General features: G+C 38.8%; 1 protein-coding gene across 1 annotated transcript in view; it reads left to right on the forward strand.

Moving 5' to 3' along the window:
• Positions 1-19,432, forward strand: part of SLC49A4 (solute carrier family 49 member 4) — a 62,593-nt gene that overhangs the window by 26,525 nt on the left and 16,636 nt on the right. Inside the window, exons 3-6 of the mRNA XM_083841453.1 lie at positions 2,785-3,053; positions 8,775-8,904; positions 14,062-14,170; positions 14,829-14,896. Of these exons, the coding sequence (XP_083697579.1) occupies positions 2,785-3,053; positions 8,775-8,904; positions 14,062-14,170; positions 14,829-14,896 (576 nt within the window). The remainder of the gene's footprint in view (positions 1-2,784; positions 3,054-8,774; positions 8,905-14,061; positions 14,171-14,828; positions 14,897-19,432) is intronic.

Here is a 19,432-nt window from a genome sequence, read left to right on the forward strand (position 1 = left end):
GGATATGTAGAGGAACAATACAAATAATTTTTTTCCTGAGGAAAAAAATAAAGCTTAATTTAAGCCAGTATTGAAAAAGAGATAAAATAAGCTTTAGACTGTTACATGTAGAGGTGTTTGAAGCAGCCCGTACACCAGTGGCGGTTCAGTCTGAAAATAGTTTTTATCAGACCCAACATGTTAGATTTGAAAAATTAGGCAATATGAAGATAAGAGATGCTCTGCCCTGCGTGATAATGTCAAGCTTGGTAAATGCCAGAAATGCAGATGGAAAGGCAAATCAGAGCAGGCAGCATACCACACAGGCTAGGGTAGGGGAGAGCAGATGAGAACATCAACAGAAGAGGCCTACAGAGAGGCAAGAATAAACTCTTTACATGAAAACACTAAGCAAAGGCAGAAAAATAATGTACAGTTCAAGTTCTGAACTACAATACTACTTTCTCCTTCTGGATCTGCAGAGTAAAACTAACAGATGTTTCCCTCTAGTATACAGGCCTTTATGTTACAGAGTTTTATTCAGGTTATGGAGTTGGATATAAATAATCTGAAGTGTAAGTACATTTAAGGAGTATTTATAATTCTCACAATATATGGCTTTTTATACTTTTTTAAATACGTGATATATATTTTTAATATATTTTTTTAATGTATGACTTTTTAACAAAACTTTTATTTTCCTACCAGAAGATACAGATACAGAACCATTGTAATTTTTTTCTGTGAGTTTTATTTGTATTTATTTTTTATTTGTATTTATTTATTTTTATTTATTGCTGTGAGTTTCATTTGTATTTATTTTTTTTAGCGAGTTTTATTTGCCCTTAGATTTCAGTGAAGTGGGCATATCTGAATTAAAATGGTATTAACAGAGTGAACAGAGGTGTTAGTATAGCACCTATAGCTACAGAGGTTATTTTGGATTAACACATTTTTCCTAGCATACCATAACAAAACCATAATTTAAGTATTAAACTCCCTTTGAAGCAAGACAAAATGCTCAAGTAAAATTGTGGTAGTTATCTCACTTGCTACTGAAATGCAGCTGTTTCTAAGGATGCAGAATAACTGCAAATACCCTGAAACAGGGTTTTCCCTTGTAAGTATGGGAATAATTTATCACAATGGGGAAAGTAGGATGAATATACCAAAGTACACAAGGTACTACTTGGTCTGTCCGAAGTACGCTGGTTTGGAGAGTAACCACATTCGTGTAATGTGTCCTCCAGAAAACTATACCAGAGTATTGTTTAGATAGTGCTTTTTATTAATTTTAAACTGTTTCATTTGATTATACTGGGGGCCACAGTTTAAAAAGCAGTAAAAAGACCTGGCCATGTCTTGGTGATGTCTAGCTGAAGCACGTCATGAACAAATCGTAATGAAATGTATTCTTGCTAGGTGAACTTTATAAAAAATTATAGTTGCTTATGTAATTGCTTACAAGACTGGATATTGCTTTTTGTCCTAGCTGGGAAAGCATTTCCTTCAAATGGTACGTGATAGCATTTTTTTCTTTGCTGTATATTTTTCATAATTTTTTCTTAGAGACTTAATTTCTAATCAACAGAGAATCAGTAACATTTATCAATTTTTATTACAAGCTAGCTTGTTAATTTGATAAAGAGTCTGTCAGCATTTCTTTTGCGTATTTTGTTCCATGGTGTGCTTAAAAAAAACTCTTGCCTTGCTATATATTATTTAGTCATTTGTGGCTTGAAACATTGCCTAAACATTGCTAACTTGTGTTTCCCCATTTTCAGGCCATAGCTTTTTATGTCTGACAACTCAAGTCTTGAGCAATAACACTGAGTTCCTGCTATGCTTAGAAAAACATCACCCATTTAGAAATATCATCTGCCACCATTTTATTGCACAATGGATAGATCTACTTTGTAGGGTTGCAGTGTTTTGTTTGACTTGCTAGCTGTTTTTATATAAATTCCCAAATGATTTTGCCTTTCATGGCTGATCACTTCTGGAAAAGTCGAAGTGGAAGGTTTCTGGCTGAATTACACATTTAGGAGAACCTTCAAAAAGTCCTTTCTGTATGTGCTTATTGTACTAATATGAAGCCAAAAGTTGTAGAGACTTCAGTGCTTGGAAGTAGTATCTCTGTTGTGTCACCAGTCTTATCTGTTAAATCCAATGAGTGTGAAAAACAAGAAAAATCTGGGTTTCCTTGGCTGTTTCAACAGTATGTTGAGAATGGCCAGATTGCTGCAGAAGATGATTCTCTTGGAAACCTCAACAGCCCAGCCTCCTCATCTGTAGGCACATAGAGCTCCTCTGAGTGTGTAAATAAAAATAAATAATGCAGTGAAAAAATATGCAGAGTATTTTTGCTGAAGTGTTTCAGCTTGGGATCTGACGTAACTAATTTAAATCTTCTGTGGGATTTATGAAGGCAAGGGGTCAGGTTTAAGATGCTTGTAGTTTAAAGCTTTTCTGCTACTATTCCTTTTATACTTTTAGATCCTATCATGATACCTTTTTTTTCTGCAAAGAAAGTCCCTTTTATTCCCTCTTCCTTTCCTGCTTTGAAGAGAACATTTGCTTCTCCATTTATCTGAGGTAATGAGAACAGAGTAGACCTGGATTCTTTAAATCAGTCTAATTGGGCTTCTTTTAGTGTATTGAATATTCCTTTTTTTTGCACAGGACTTTCATTTCTTTGTGCAGTCGCTCCATTTCAGGCACTCAGTATCTTATGTGCAATTTTTTTTATTTTTTTAAACAGGCGATTATCATCCAAATGGCTGTCATCTCTATTCTCTGTTCCAGGCTGATTCATGGAGGGCAGCTGTTAAATGGCTTGGCGGGGCCAACTGTGATGAACGCAGCACCATTTCTTTCCACGACATGGTTTTCTCCAGATGAACGTGCCACAGCAACAGCTATTGCATCTCTGCTCAGTTACCTGGGTGCTGCTGGTGCGTTTTTAGTGGGACCTCTTGTAGTGCCATCTCCTAATGGAACATCTCACCTCCTGCTGGCATCACAAAGCAACACTGAGCACATCAAGGACCGCATTGAGGCTGTATTGTATGCAGGTGTGTTTAAAAAAAGAAAAGTTAATTATAAAACATATACATACTTTCATATGCCTGGTACTTGTGAAGCACTACCCTCTAGTGGCTGGTCTGCAAAGGAAATGGAACTATATTGGTGGTAAATAATGAAGTGGTAAAATGTTCTACAGTCAGAAGGGTTCATTTTTTTCCCTTTTGTGTAGCAAAAATTATAAAATAATCTTTTGTACAGATTGATTCCAAGTGAAGTAGTTCAATTGTTTGTATCAGCTGATCTTAGGAATAATGTTTTCTAGGAGAGCTTATGCTTGCCCAGAGCTTCCAAACTGTTGATCACTTCTTGAATTTTCATTAAAAAGAGAAGTCTCCATGACAGGTTGTTTTTTTCTTCTGTTTCTGATAGGATGGAAATCATATACTCCAGCATAAAATAATTTTCTGCATTAATTCAACTGTAATTTATGACTTGCGTGTGCCTTTCAAATGTGATTAGATTATTAATATCTCAGAATCTAATACTGGAATTAAAACTCAATCTGTTTCTTAACTAAAATTTTGGCTTTAACTGAAACCCTCTAGTTCTTATGTGGTGAGGAATTTCAATGAAGTGACAACAGTTTTGGTGCAAAAAACACTGATATAAAATTCACCCGATACAACATAGATTTCCTTTCCTTTCTCTTTTTCATGCGGTGGCTTCACAGCTCTTTGTGTCACTTACAAAAATTAGCAACACTCAGCAGCAAGCTTTAAGGAAAAGAGTTCCCCAAGTGCTTTAAGGGTCTGTGATCTGATTTTTAGTTGATATAGATTGGTATAGCATTGAGAGAACCTAAACTTTACCATGTTACGGCATTTTTTTCCTTATAATTCCAGCCTCTGAAATGCAGCTAAGGCTTAGCCCTATGCATTCCATAAGTCTTAAAGTAGATATATAGTGTAGTTCATAGTCAAGTTTGTGGGATTGAGTTAACTGTTTGTGATCATTTATTTCTGGCTGCTATTCTTACGGAAACTTTGTGAAATTAATACTTGTATTGGGTGAGGTCCAATCTACCATAAATTTCAAAGAAAGCATAGTAGAGTTAGGATCCCATTTCAGCAGGTAGTTGACTCTTGCCTTTCAAATACTTTTTGCTGGACTCAAATTTATTGAAACAAAGAAATCTGGGTTTGGTTAGGCTTTTATCAGAGATAAATCTGATGTTAGAGTTGAGAAATTTCATGGAAGATAAAGTGACCAGTGGGAAGGAAGGAAGGAAAAATGAAGGCGAGTGAGTTTGTGTCCTGCGGAGCAGTGGATAAAAGAGGAACAAAAATCCAATGATTAGAAAAGTGCTTTAGCCCACTCTTTATGGATTTTCCGTGGAGCAAGCAGAATTCGTTTGCCTTAAGGAAATACAGTTTTGTGCCTAAAACCACTTCTTTGAGTCTGTTAGCACTAGAAATGTTGCTTTCAGCAGCCCATTAGATTCATTTTCTCTTCTGTTCCAGGAAGCTTTCCTGAGTATTTTCTTGAGAAGCTGGGAATAGATCTCACTTGCCAGCAAGGTTCAGAGATCTGTCTTGCTGCACAGTGTTTCAGCGCAGCTCTTTCTGCCTTTCTGAGTCAGCAAGGACTTAGAAACAGCCCATCCTGTAAACCTGTTTGGGATTGTTGGTCCCAGCATAAGATCATCCTACAGCAGCTCTTCAGTTTCTTAGGATGTGTGTTTTGTGGGGCAGCTATAGTTCTTTGTTCAAAGTACTTTTAAATACATAGCTGGGGTTCATTGTGCAGCTGCACTTGCAGTGTTAGCTATGTGTCTCAAGGGGTCTTCCGCTGTTTAAAAAGGGATCCTTTTGCTGTTCAGTCACTGAAAAAGAGATGGTTCCTGAATTTCAGTGGCTTGTGGAGAATCACTGTGACAGTGGCAAAACATTCAACTGGTTTGAAATTGGCAGGAGCTGTCCCAAGAGGAGGTTGCTTCACATCCCTTATGGGATTTGTCCCATTACACCTCAGCCCTCTTTTTCCCAGGAGCTCAAGAGGCAGCTGACCCTGCTGTCTGCCTCTTCTGTGCTCTGCTGTGCCAGGTAGGCTCCAGAGGTAGAGGAAAGGCTGTCCTGTGGTAGGTAACAACTTGTGGTGGGTACCTCATGGTAGTTGTACAGCTCTGCTCACCCGTGGACCACAAAATACCTCATAGGTGTGGTAGGGTACTATTTGTCCCCTTAAAATCAGCTAGGCAGAAAATGAAAGTCAAACAGTCTTCAAAGACAGTAAAAGTGTTAGAGAATGGGACAGAACAAGGAGCTGGACTCAAGTGTCCTACCTCTTTAGGAAGTACAGCAGAGCTTGGTATGACTTCTCATCTAAGGTGCTATAGGAAAGCCAGTTTCATAGGATAGGCACTGTGCATTCTTGAGTGTTTTGTTTGTGATGGAGCTTGTTGTTGCATGAGGTACTATTAGATAAGCAGCATCCAGAAGTTAGTTGATTTTTAAAACCCTAATAATGTGAATTGTTAACTTGGGATCAGTAGCGTGACAAGAGTGTGCTAATTTTCCAAGGACTTAACCTCAAACATGATTACGAAGCACTTGCTTATAAACCCATTCTGAAATTGCTCTGTTAACTCCAGTTTCTTATGTTTCATTAAATTGCTGTTCCTGTATCTCAAACGTGGACTAAGAGCTCAGCTAAAATATCACAACTTCTTTCCATGTCATCTGTGTCTCTACACATTCCGGTTCACAGCTGAAACAGTACGGATGTAGGAAATCAGGTTTGAGTTGTATTACCTGTATTGCATAAGGAAGCTCGAATCACTCTGGACTTCAGCCAGAGCTTTTAGCTATGTGCTTTCGTAAATATCAATGAAAAATCACCATTTCTTACAAAATTTTGCATGTACGCATATATAGCTGTGTGTAAAGTATATATACGTGTGTATATAAACATATGAAAATAAAGGGGTAAGGAGGGCACTTCACATGGTGTGTGTATATATGTATGTGCACATATATGTAAAGTGCCTTCCTTTCCCCTTTACCTTTCAGGAGAAGATGAGGGTTTCTTTGGTTTTGGGTAGGATTTTGTTCTATAAGTAGTCTGCCGTTCAGAAGGAAAAAGACTTGTATCAAGGAGACTTGTATCTCGGTAAACCTCTCTTTTTCTGTTTAGGGCTTACACAGCCAGCAGGAGTGCCTGCTTCCAGGGCTATGGCGCAGGCATCTCTCCACATCGACATTCACAGGTCACTGTGGCATGATATCCTCATTGCTTTTGTGAGACATTTCAGATTCATTCCTCAGCAAAACATATACAGCGCTCTATTTCTGCACACTAATTTATGCTGACTTGCCCAGTTCCAAGTGCTTTGCTTCATCTTTTGCACTGTCAAGAATCTAATAGCTTTCTGTGGAAGAGCTCCTCTTCCATGGCAGCAGCTCCCTTGGTCTCAAAACGTAAGATATAGGTCAATATTATCTTTTGCATTTTTACTCCCTGCTTGCAATCTAAAATTAGTCCTGGAAATGTATTTTTCTTTACCTAGTCTGGTACAATAAACAATGATTGTGTTGATGGTAGGCTTCCTAATGAAGAAGCAATTCAAGATGTAAGGAATCAAATGCATTTCGCAGTACCTGGAATTTTAGTAGAGATGCAAGTGTGATACACAAAGCTAAGATGGCAATAAAAACTTCTATTTTTAAGTAGAGGGAGCTGCTTTGGCTTTGGATAGGCTCCAAAGTGAATTCTGCTCTTTTCTTTTGTGCATGTGGGCAGTGCTTGCAAGGCAAATTCATTAGCCTAGGAAGTATAACGCTGGGAAACATTAAAGAGGTGCAAGATGGTACTACAAGGACTGCATGCTGATTTTAATAATTAAAAAAAAAAAGTGTTACTATACTGCTCCTACTGCAGTAATTTGACTGGCAGGAATCTTGAGATGGTAACCCTTAGAAGAGGCCCCAGATGAGCACCTGTTGTAAAATATTACCATGACTTAGAAAAAAATTATCAACCTGGTTTATATTCTTTGTAGGAAGATGTAGCCTTTCACCTTATGCCATTGCAGTATAATAAATAATAAGCACCTTAGAAAACCTCTGTTTTTATGTGATCACATTCTTATTGGCTCTACCCATTCACAATCTGAAATCTTCCTTTCAATATGTTATCAAGTGTGGATGTGCATGTACATATGCATGTACCTATAAATCTGTATGTAGATGCAGGACAAGGGGATAAAGAGTCTTTGGCAAGCCTCGATTCCTTGTCCAGTATCATCCTATAATGACAGAGCCTCTCATCCTTTTCTTAGATCTGAGATAACCAGTTGTGGCCAGTTCTTTATTCATTGCTTATGTTCTCAAAAACAATGTACAGGAAGATAGAAATTCATTTATCTTCTGGAAACTAGAGGAGTTGTAGAGGGACTACAAGGATCTCAACACACAAAGCGTGTAATTAGACCACAGTAGGAGAAAAGAGACACCACACAGTTCAAAAAGAATCCTTATTGATTTGATCATGGAGACTGGCATTGTCACATTCCTGGTATGCTTTCAAAATAAATTTAGGGTAGATTTTTTTTTCCGTAAATGTTCATTTCCCATCCCAATCTACAGCTGATCCATTAATGCTCTTGAGTATTATTTACTTTTCAGTTTCCTGAACTTCTTTTAGTTTAGCAGAAGAGCTGACAAAGTGCCATGTTCATACTGATTTATTAAAAAAGAAAGAAGAAAATGAATGCAACTGAGTATCCAGCTTTGTTGGAATTTATTTGTGGTGTTGGTGAACATTTCTTTGTAATATGATCACAGGTTCTTTTAAGATAACACACTTCAGCTATACGTTTTTCTCTCCGGCAGCAAAGAATCTTGTTTTCAAAGGGGACAGCAGCAATATTTTGGATTGAGGTCTGTGGATAATATGATATATGTTGTAAAAGGCCTGCAAAACAAATTAATTAGACTGAATGTGGATAGAGTTGTTTTTCCTCAGAATGTGTGATCATGGGGCTTGCTGACAACTTTCTGTGAAGTGCTCATCCCTTTGCAGGATCATGTCCAAACTTCTATTAAATGTTTTGAAGATCTGGAACACCTGCTGCTAAACAAGAGGAGCATCTACAAACAGCTGTATTCTTTCATTTTTTCCCCATATTACCTCCGTTCTCTCTATTCCTAAGCAATGGCCGCTCCTATGCTTTTCCTTTTATATTCCATTGCCACGTAGTACTGTTTGTGTCCAAGATGCTGCCTTGGTTGACCTTTCGTTTGCCTTCATCATCCTGTATACCAAGTAATTGTCGTTTCATGTCCTGGGGCTTCCCCAGTCCCATCTGTTTAAAGTCTCTAGCATGCTGTTACCTGCCTTGTATTACTTCCATTGCAAAGAAATTTGACCAGATCTTTACAGTTCTCTTTAAAGAGAAAAAAACAAAAGCTTGCCTTTTGCTTCACTTAGTTCCCCATGTGTGAGCCTGTTGCTCTGCAGCTCTTTTCATTGGAATTGACTGCCAGTATTTCTCTGTCTCATTGATTCTCCATCTCAATTTGAAATCTTGCTTGGGGAGGGGGGAAAAAAAAGTCCTCCTTCAAGTTATGCAGGTCTGCTGTCAGGAGCAGTAAAGCATTTGTGGTAGGATTTATGTATCAGAGGCTGGCTGATAACAATGCTGTGCTGAAATAAGTCTTTCAGTGCTAACATCTGTTCTCTGATTTGTTTTTCTTTGCCCTCTTGTTTAGAATTTGGAATGGTTTCCTTGATATTTTCCGCAGCATTGGCCTACTTCCCCTCACGCCCTCCATTCCCTCCCAGCGTGGCTGCAGCTAGTCAACGGCTTAGCTACAGGAGAAGCTTTTGCAGACTTTTAAGGTAGGTCCTCATTTGGTTTCCACTTAAAATATCAGCACCTGAATAAATAAACACAAGTGTGCTTTAATCTTCTCATTGAACAAACAAGTTAGTTCGTAGTGCTTTTAAACAAAATCAAATTAAATATTAATGCTGAGACATAAAAGGATGCTAACTGCTAAAAAGCCAACATTAAATTTTAAATGGGAATATGTCAAGCATTCTTGCCAGAATCATTCTGCACCAACGCTGCTGTAGTCGTCCTTTTAGCACAGCTTTTCTTATGCTACACTTCTGTTACATCAGACTATACAAAATTGTTAACAGTGCATTCTGCTGGGTGTGAGATAAGTTAACAACACTGGGCATAACTAACTATAAAGCTGCTTTCTTCCGTGCTGCTTACACTGGAAGGAATTTAGGGGTTGCTTACCATTCGAAGGAGTATACAGCTGCTTTCATTCAGCCACGGGAGCAATGAATGAAGTATCTGAAACCATTGTATGATCTATTAAATCTCATTAATCATATGTTAAAATATAAAGTGGGGATAGGAAAAGTCTCCAGATGCTTCTAGACAGGTTCAAAGATGTGTTAGTTTCCTTTATATTTATTTTAAAAGAAAAAAGGTTATAAAGAAAGCAACATCTTCAGCTTTACAGCTTCTCCTTTGTTGTCTGCTTAGGTTGTTAGCTCTTTTGGTGAGACCCAGTCCCTCACTTAGTGTTTGCAGAATGTCTTGTGTAATGGGAATCTGGTATCAGAGCAACTGTAATAATAACACTGAGTAATTGTGAAGGCCTGTGCCTGGTACTTGATAATGCATAGAAGAGCTTCCTGGGGCAGAAGAGAACCGTGGTGCAGAGTATGGTTGATTTCACTAGGGAGCTTCAAACTCTTACTGCAATTGTTTCTTGTAGTAATATAGTTATAGGAGCTGAATCTGTTCAAAATAGTCTGCTTAAAACTTGGTAATTTTAGATCTTCAGGCATTTAGTTGCTACAGATCTATTGTGTTCTGTACTTCCTAAAAGTATGTTTAGGGCCAGCAAAAACAACTTATCCCCCATTTTTGTTCCCTGGTGGTTTTGGAGAGTTTTGTTTCAGTTTGGGGGAGTAAATTGACAAAACGCTCACTTCTGTGTGTTCATCCTGGAGTAGGCTGGCAGCTGGGAGAAGGTGTGAATACAGTTGGCTGGTTAGTCTGCAAAGTGACCTACTCAGGATATTAAAAAATAGCAATTCCCAGAAGGACACTTAGCACACACAATGATGTTGTTAAACACCCAAGCTGGTATGTGCTGAGACCCTGCCTGAGGGCTGTGTTGTAAAAATGTTGCTGTCAAACAGAAATCCAAACAGCAACTGACTCCGCAGGTGAAGTGTAAAATTTCAGTTGACAGTGCTCCATTTGGGAGCTTTATAACTATTATATTGCTTGTTCAACATATTATAAATACTGGGCCTGTGATACTGGTACAGTCAGGAGATAAACAGCAAAACTGGCTTACCATTCACAATCAACAAAACTTAGGAAAACAACCTGGACACTTAAATAATGAGTATAGTTTACAGCGTTTCCAAGAACCAAGAGGGTTTTTTCTTAATTGCTGTCAGGTAGATCCTTCCCTTCCCTCCGGTCCTTATGCATTCTTCCACGCTACCCCTTATCAAAGGCACTTCTTCATTCCTCTGTACATGAAGCAATCAACAGTTCATCATTAAAACCACTTATCTTGGGGAACCTTTCAGCAACAATCCATCAGGCAAGGTTTTTTTTTATAAAAGAAAATGGTATCTGCTGTGCTTCAAGAGAAATCCATCAGCTGGTTCATTAGGCTTCTGAGCTCTGTTCCCTGCCTAATCTAGACTTCATAATTCTTGGCAAAGAAGGTCTTTCTTTTGACTTAGTCATGTAGGCTTAAAGGTAATCAGCTGATGACTACCAGGAAATCAGAATTCCTCCTTTATTGCATACTTGCCCTCTGGTGTGAGAACTGTGTGTGTAAGAAATTTAGGATGTGTGTGAGCTGGTCAGCTGACTTCATCCAACCATGCCCCAAAAAACATTCTTGAGAACTGAGGCTTTCATCACTTCCCTCTTCTCTGCTCTAGGCTTCAGGTGTTTGTTTTTTTTTTTTACTTCAAACTAAAGCTGTGCAGCATAACTCTACCATTGAAGTCACGGACTTTTTCCTTGGGTGCCAAAGGGGTCTGTCACATCCTTGCAACTCCCACACTCCTTTGTGCCTTCAGGTTGTTGAGCAGTTGCCTTCATGAGCTGCTCCTTGCAGAGTTGTATTTTATAGGTGGTCTTAGGGTCAAGCACCCTCTGTAAGGCCATTTTTGGGGGAGTTGCTTAGGAGCATGGTTCCTTCTCCAGACTGGGAGGTTTCCTGCTTCTGACAGATTATAACAATTAGCTGATCTCTGGTTATCTCCCAATACCAACTCTCTCAGCCTGCAGTGGGAGTTGACAGATTAGTCATGGCTTGAGAGCTAAGCCCAATTCTTTTAACAGTCTATTACACAGTGTGACGAGTGTACTTTGAATTTCCATTAAAAAAAAAAAAGTGCTATGTCCTTTCTCAGTTTCTTTGGTGAAGTGAATGTGATTTTTTTTTCTTCATATTTCAAAATATGCCAAAAATTTCCCTGGTAAAAATTCTAATACAAGTAAACGGTTTGTCTTAACGTTTGTGTTAAGAGAACATACAGTGATTTTAGCTTTTAAGTAATTTAGATGCTAGTAGCCAGTTACATGCCTTTTATATCTTCAAGGGGCTGTGTAAGCCGTTTTTCAAATTTGGTAGTAAGGTTTTTGTATATCGTTACTACTTTCATGAAACTTTCACATGACATCACCATCCGGGCTGAGAGCAGCTCGGAGTGTGCCTGGTATTAATAGGCACTGTCAAAGTTATTCTGAAAATGTTGACTGACTTTGACAGGGCTCCCCTCCGAACCAGCCTGTCTGATGAATTCTGGTACATTAAGCAGGATTCTGGGGACGGAAAAAAAATAAGAAAGAAAAAGGGAAGAAAAAAAAAAGGCAGAAGAAAAAGCCAATTTGTATTCCAGGAGAATGGAGCCTGATGCTGATATCCTGTCATAAAGGCTGATATGATGGAAAACAGTGTGGGTTCACCAGTTGATGGTGTGACAGACAGCTCATTTCTCTATTTTCAGTGGAGCAGTTGCAAAATTGCAAAAACAAATATAAGTTGCTGAAGCCGTGAAAAGTGGAGCTGATGCTTGAGATGTTTCAAATGGCTTTAACACTTAATGCAGCCAGTGCTAGCTCTTGCTGGACAAGGGGACAAAGTGACATCTGGTGATTGGTGCCGCTTTGCCACTGCATGCACTCTTAGTCCAGGTTGGCTGCTTTAATGTGAAGACTAGGCAGGATGGCAGCATGGGAGCCTCCGTCACTGGAGGATGTCGTGATGCAGAGCTGGGTCTGGTACTGGGGCCAGGAGCTGCACGTGGTGGAGCAGCTACCCCACATGCCCGTCTGTCTCGTTGCTGGAGTTACAGAAAATAAACACACCACAGGAGATCTGGGTCAAGTAAGTTACAAAGTACTTACCCTGCAGAAGCGGCTCTTTAATGAAGGTGAGGTTCAGACAGATACCCAAAGATTCTGAATAATGAGCGAGTGTTATTTTGGAGCAGTGCTTTCAGACTTGTTCCTTCTTTGCAGTCTGTAATGTGGCTATATAATGTCCGTGCAAAATGAATATGTTCCCTTTTATTTTCTTCTTACAGGTACTGGAATAGCTCTTACATGGGTAGTATTAAGTAACATCAGAAAACCTGCCTTAAGAGAGATGTTAGGATGACACAGGATACACTAGCATAAGAGTACGGCATTCTTAAAAGAGAAAAAGTTGTCAGGAAGACAGCAAATGCATTAGCATTCAGAGAAATATAAGCCGTGTGTGGAAGAGCTGGAAGTTTGGGAGTTGTTTTTCTTTGCATTAAAAAAAAATAAAATAAATCTGACATGAATGATACTGAAAGAGGAGGATATGTTCATGTGATATAAATCTGTTATTCAAGATGTGGATGTGTGAGAAGAACAGTGTGCAAAAGAGTGCTGGCAGGGGTGCTTTGAATCTTCGAGGGGAGTAAAACAGCGTAAGCTGCAAACCTCTAAATGCTTTGGAGATTTTTTTTTGAAACTCTTAGCTTCCCTCTTGGCTTTCATAACTAGGTGCTGTTAAATTGCTGCTGCATACCAAGGAACTGGTACTGCTGATCAATATCAAGTTTATATAAATTGTTTGGGAAGGCGTGTGAGGGGGTGCGTTCTGTGGTTACACAGATATCTCTTGGGATAACCTTGGAATTGCCATAACATCTTTTCACTTAAAAATGGCAGTGTTACAGGGTCCAAAGCATATTTTCTGTTCCCAAATGGAAACATTTTATAGGAAAAGTTGGATCCCCTTAGCAAAGGTGTCGCATTTAATTTTGGTTGCGGTGATGGCTGCAGGCAGGGGGGGATTGGTGGTGTTTGTCTGCCAAATCTTGTTTAGCTGTGTACAGTGATGATAATGACACAGCTTTGATGCTTTATCTTCACCGAATACTAAGAGATGGATAATTTAATTGGGGAAAAAGCAAACATGTTGAGTATTTAGAGCAGACTATTATACTTGTCTCTGTGTTTTGATAGCTCAAACTGTCAAAATTTCCCACTCTTGCAATTGTGCACGCCTTATTTCCCAAACCTTCCCTCTCACAAAATAAAAGTAAAAACAATTTTAAAAGTATGAATCTCTGATTTTATACTTGAAATACGCTGTTTGTAAATTGAATTAGTGCTTATTGTTTCTAACATGCACTTAGGTTAAATGGGTTGCCCATGCAAATGCAGAATTGCTTGTGGAAATGAGAAACATATGAGCCCAGCGTGTTACAAAGTCTTTGAATGTAGAGACTGGCTTTTTTAAATACCACAGTGCTAAGGCAGTAACATCTCAGCCACTGGTATTTTAGTGACATGTCCGGATAACTTCATTGTTTTTCCTGGCTCACTCATCCTTCAGAACTCTGCTATTTTTCTTGACGGGCAGAATATAGATTCTAGGGTGCAATTTACTCTAGCAGCTAATCGTGGTGCACAATTTCTAATATAAGCTGCAGCTAATTGTATATGTTTTGCCTTCACAGCAATTTCCGATTCTTGATGATTGCTTTAGCCTATGCTATACCACTGGGTGTTTTCTCTGGCTGGTCTGGTGTTCTGGATTTGATATTAACGCCAGTTCATGTAAGCCAAGTAAGTATCTCCTGACTGATAATCAGCAGCTATTTTGTAAGTGGCGTGTTTTTACTCTGCACTAACATACAATTTTATCAAGTTTTTATGCTTAAGCTGCTGTTAATACATATGGACCACTTTTCTCCTGAAATTTTAAACAAAATAATCTATAGCTTTCAAGCTGTCATGATTCTTCCTGCTGACTCTCCACTAGTGTTTAGTAGTTTCAGAGCTATATATACCTTTTGACAAGAACAAAGAGGCAGATAAACAAATGGGAGTGTTGTTGGCTGCTGCACCTTTAGTAATAGAGAATAATGTTTACCAGGTGAAAGGGATGAAGTGGGGGGAAAAAAGAGGATTTCTAAGCTTTTAATAGAGTGCTATAAAAATCCAGAGGACATTACTCATATGATTGTATAAATAGAGGTCATATTTAGGGCATAGGCTACTTGGTCATACTTTCCTCCTAGTGAATTTATTTCCTCTTAAATATCCTAGAAAAATGATCTAGCACCTCAGGTTGTTTCTGGGGGAGGTGCCAGGTGGGGTTGCTAGCAGTTTGCCGCCCCTGTGCACCCTTTGTTTTGAAAGTAACATCTTAAGTTCTGACTTTTTTTTTAGCTTTAACACATTTCTTATTGTGTTTTGTTTTTTTTTTTTTTTTTCCTGTCAGGTAGATGCAGGCTGGATTGGATTTTGGTCTATCGTTGGAGGTTGTGTTGTTGGCATAGCAATGGCAAGGTAGGAATAATTGCATCCATTTCTTCAACTGTGATTGTCATTTAGCTTATACTCTTAATAATGTAACTTTTTTTCTCTCATCTTTTAGATACTTGAAATGGAAAATGCATAGTTCTGGGGTTATGATGTGTTTCTTGTAAAGCGTTGGATTTGTATATTCTGTGTTACTGCTCTCTGGGGGTTGAGAACTCCACACACTTGTGCCTCAATTCAACAAGTCATATCGTTATTCCTGACAAGTGCTTCCCATCCGTTCTTTTCAAATGGTTATTGTGAATTCAGCTGCCTGGAATTAAGGAGAACCCATTATACCGCATTTGGAAAACATCGAAGAAATAGTGTCTGTCTCCTTCCATCAACACTTTTGGGTGTATTGATTCCTGAAGGGATATTGAGAATGTAGCAAAGGCAGCCTAGACACAGTAATGGTATGTTCCACCGCAGAGAGATTAGTCTGCATCTGTTTTGACAGGTTGCTGGATTTCTGTATGGCCTATTTCTTGTTATACTGCTGTGGGTTGTGGTATAGGTGTACTTACACTTTTCATATATCTAGACACAGCCATTGTAAATGCTGAATGATATGGGAAGCAGGAAAACAAGGAATGGGTTGCCCTTCCAATAGGCTGCTGATTTTTCTTCACCGAGGTTCTCTTTTAAAAAAAAAAAAACGTGGAGGAAATTTTTCTGGAGGAACTTTAGTGAGTTTACTGACTAAAAAACTGACTAAACTGACTAAAACTGACTGTGTTTCCCTTGCATCTGGATTTCTGAGTGCTTCCAAGGCTTCTTAATGCCTGCTCTTTATTTAGTTCTGCAGTGAGTTTGGCCCAAGTGCAGGGGGTCTGTCGTCACTGCCGGCACTGTGGGTTTGTGGACCCCAAGAGACATCTTTGTAGGTCAGAAATCAAAGCTCTTTTCACTTCCTCTGCACCCTCAGAGCACACAATGCAGAAAAACACGTGAGGTTCCTCATCCTGACACTTGACGTGCTGCTTAGCAGCCATGGCAGAGGAAGAGGAGAAATCCCCTGACCGAGGGAGAGGGAACAGGCATTTGCCTCCTGTCTGCTCTGTGCAGGCCGAAGGGCTCAGTATATCCAAACAAAGTTTGCGCCCTGCTGTCTCCTAAAAAATAAATTTAAAAAAAAAAATGTATTTTTGATTGGCTAAGTTCAGATATAAGTTTTTTATCCTAAAAGAAGCAGATGCTTAAAACCACTGCTATAGGTGACCTAGATAGATCGCACAATGTAACAGGTGCCATGCCGACTTAATCCTTTCCGTCATAGGTTAATCTCATTTATTTGTGATGTTTCAATAGTAGAGGGGCACCCTTAGCAGCTCGCTTACCTTTGTTAGGAGAGAACCTGCTCTCTCAATGCCAACGTGCAAATCTGAATCTTTATGGTAGATGAATTTATTTAATATATTGCCTGGGATAAGATTCAGGAAATGCTGAGTCTCTAACTTCTTCAAAATTAATTTCAAACCTTGTTGAATTTGTTGAATACTAGTACTTTGTAGCATCTAGAGCTTTGCTTTTGAGTAAATTAAAAAATAAATAAATACTAACAGTCTGTCTCCGAATATGTCTTTCCAACTTGGGCAGTATACAGTTCAAATGAAAAGGTTTACACACAGAAAGTGAGGGAGATGGTGATTTGTCACTCCTGATGGATGACTCTCCCTCTTAGGTCTATTCAGCATTTATCTGTGTAGGGCAGAATCAATGACGAGTCTGACTGTAATCTGCTGAAAGTTGTAATTAGGAAAATTAAGTAATGATTCTTGTCAAGGGTGACAGGCTGATGTATTTCAGCGTCAGAACTGTGATTTGCCAAGCAAGCAGCTCTCTCCCTTAACCACTTTTTAAGAAGCTGGATTTTCTTCTAATATTTTTTCTACTAGTTTATCAAAACAAAATTGGTTCAGCTTAGGAGTTTGCTCTTTCCATTTTTGGCAATGCAAATTCTACCATTTAGAACAGTAACAACCTGGGGCTTGCGCTGGAGCATTTGTTCCCGCACGTCACAGGAGATGTTAAATCATCTATATTTAAAGTAATGCCCAGTTTGGAAATTCATTTATCTATCTCATTTTCCAAATGGTGCCAGTTTTCCTGAGCACAATATATAAATCCTCCTGTTCTACACCTACTACTTTCCCAATAGCTGTGAACTTCGATATGTTTAGCTAATTTGTGTGATGCATTTTCTAATTGAAAAGCTTGGACTATTTTGGGCAGCTGGCAGGTGTTTTGCCCTTTGCTTGCAGCTTTCAGATGATACTGGCTTGAAGAAAAGCAATGTCAAAGAGCGACATTCATATTATTGCATGGAAACATAAATCTATTCCCTTTCCTTAGTTTTTTTTTTTTTTTGGTCACATTTACTAATGACCACAGATATTTCTGAGTTTTTGTCCTTCACAGTTCAATCTCTCTTTCTGCTTTTAACCTGCAGTGTTAGTCAAAATGCTGAAACTTCATGACATGGTGATAATTTCCTTAGCAACAGACAGTGTTGTCAGCAACACGGGGTTGTGATTTTAAATGTAGGATCCAGCCTAGGGCTGATTTACAGGGTTACAGGAACCAGCTACCAACAGTAGGCTGAGAGATCTGTGTCCTGGGGGTGGTAAGGGTGAGTATACACCTTCTTTCATGGTACGCCTACTTTAGCAGATGCAGACATCCACTTACGTGCTAGATTGTGAAAAAGATTTAAACAGAAAGAGAATTTTGGAAGTGAACACTGGGATTAAAGCATTAAATATATATATATATATAAAAATATATATTATTATTGGATTGAAACCAGCATTTGAAAAGTTGATTTGCTTTACAGTCTTCTTCATTATTCTGTAACCAGACAAGAAGCAGAAAGCGCTCAATTACCAATTTCAGGCTAGCTTGCTAAGTTATTTTTTCCATTATTTCTGTTGCTGGCTAAATTCAATAGCTGATAAACCTTTCAGTTTATATTTGACCCTTCTGGATTCCTGTGATAGCTGAGAGCTCCTTGGAGCACATTACTACCAGTGATATCCAAACCAGGTTATTTGTGTCAAAGAGAGTTGCAGCAGCTCAGTAAAGATAGATATTTGCTCCACTGAATCATCTTGAATGGTTTAGGTGGGTGTCATCCTCCCATTCCCACATATCCCTGGTAGTAGGGTAGAAATAGAGGATCCAGACCTATTGTCTCTGAATGTCCCTCCCTGGAGGCTGTTATTTCTCACTCTCCATCATTACCATCATTAGATGGGATGTGCATAACTGTTCTTGCCTTTAAAAAGAGGGAATAGTGATGTTGCCTGCCAGCAGCCAACGTAGGGAGTCTCTGTGGAAGATGTCTAAAGCTTGCACATTGAGAAGCTTTTAAAATTGCTGATTTTGACCCCAATGATCTTGAAGAATAATTAAAGAAACTGACAAACTACTGAGAAGAAGTAATCCTGATTGCTGAATTTGAATTGTCAGAAAAAAACAACAGTAGCAGCTAACCTCTGACTATTGGGGATTAACGCAAAAGCCACTTGAACACTGCAGTCATAAACTTTTAAGATTATATACAGCATTGATCTCCCTCTACTGCTTATTGAATTACTGGCTGCTAAATTCAATGTGGAATTAAAGCTCGGGTAAAATCAAAATAAGAGGAAAAATTGATAATTTTTTTTTTTAGGATCTCATTACTCATACATCTCTTACAGTGTATGTGGAGCTAGGATTCCTAGTTCTCAAAATGTTGGTAGCGTTGTCTGTTTTATCAAGTAGGCTGTGGTATCTGCCTGTGAGGTGATCATTGTCAAGGAAGAAAAGGCAATTAGCTGACAGACTGGATGGATTTTGTCATGAACCAATGTAACTGGATTGTGCTGCCATTAGCCTGAAAGAAGTAGGGGAACTCTAAGAAGGACTATAAGACATTCTTTAAACATACATCCAGCCCGAAGTCATGTCTCCTAACCTGTAGAAAATTACTAGTGGATAAATGACGTAGCCTTTTATAGTGTACCTGTTTTAGTGTCCAGGTTGAAATCCCTTTTGAAAAGAGCAGTTGCACTGATAATTACGCCATGTGAGTGTAGTTCAAATGCAATATGTCTCCTTGAAAGAAAAATGGAAAAAAAAAATGGAAAAAAAAAGCGATTGTACCATCAGGTGGTATAAAGATCACGTTTACCTATGTGTAACAGACTGCCCACGGACTTGTGGAGATATCCTCACCCAGATTATCACTGAGGCATGTGTGTAGGAGAGGCGTGGCATGCAGATGTGTGGTTTCTGGAACATTTCAACCCAAAACAGCCACTGGCAGAGTGACCGTATGTGTAAAGAGTTCCTGCTTTGCCTAAGCCATTGAGAGCTTCATCACCGATGTATTTTAGGGTTCAAAAGATGTTCCTTGTTATCATCCATCTAGGGACTCTGGTATTGGGAGTTCTGTCATTTCCCATAGGAATGAATCATTGAATTTAACTATGTCTTGAATGAAATAAATCAGCCTCCTCATATGCTAATTGTGCAGTG

Source organism: Anser anser (assembly GCF_964211835.1).
Source record: "Anser anser genome assembly, chromosome: 6".
NCBI lineage: Eukaryota > Metazoa > Chordata > Aves > Anseriformes > Anatidae > Anser > Anser anser.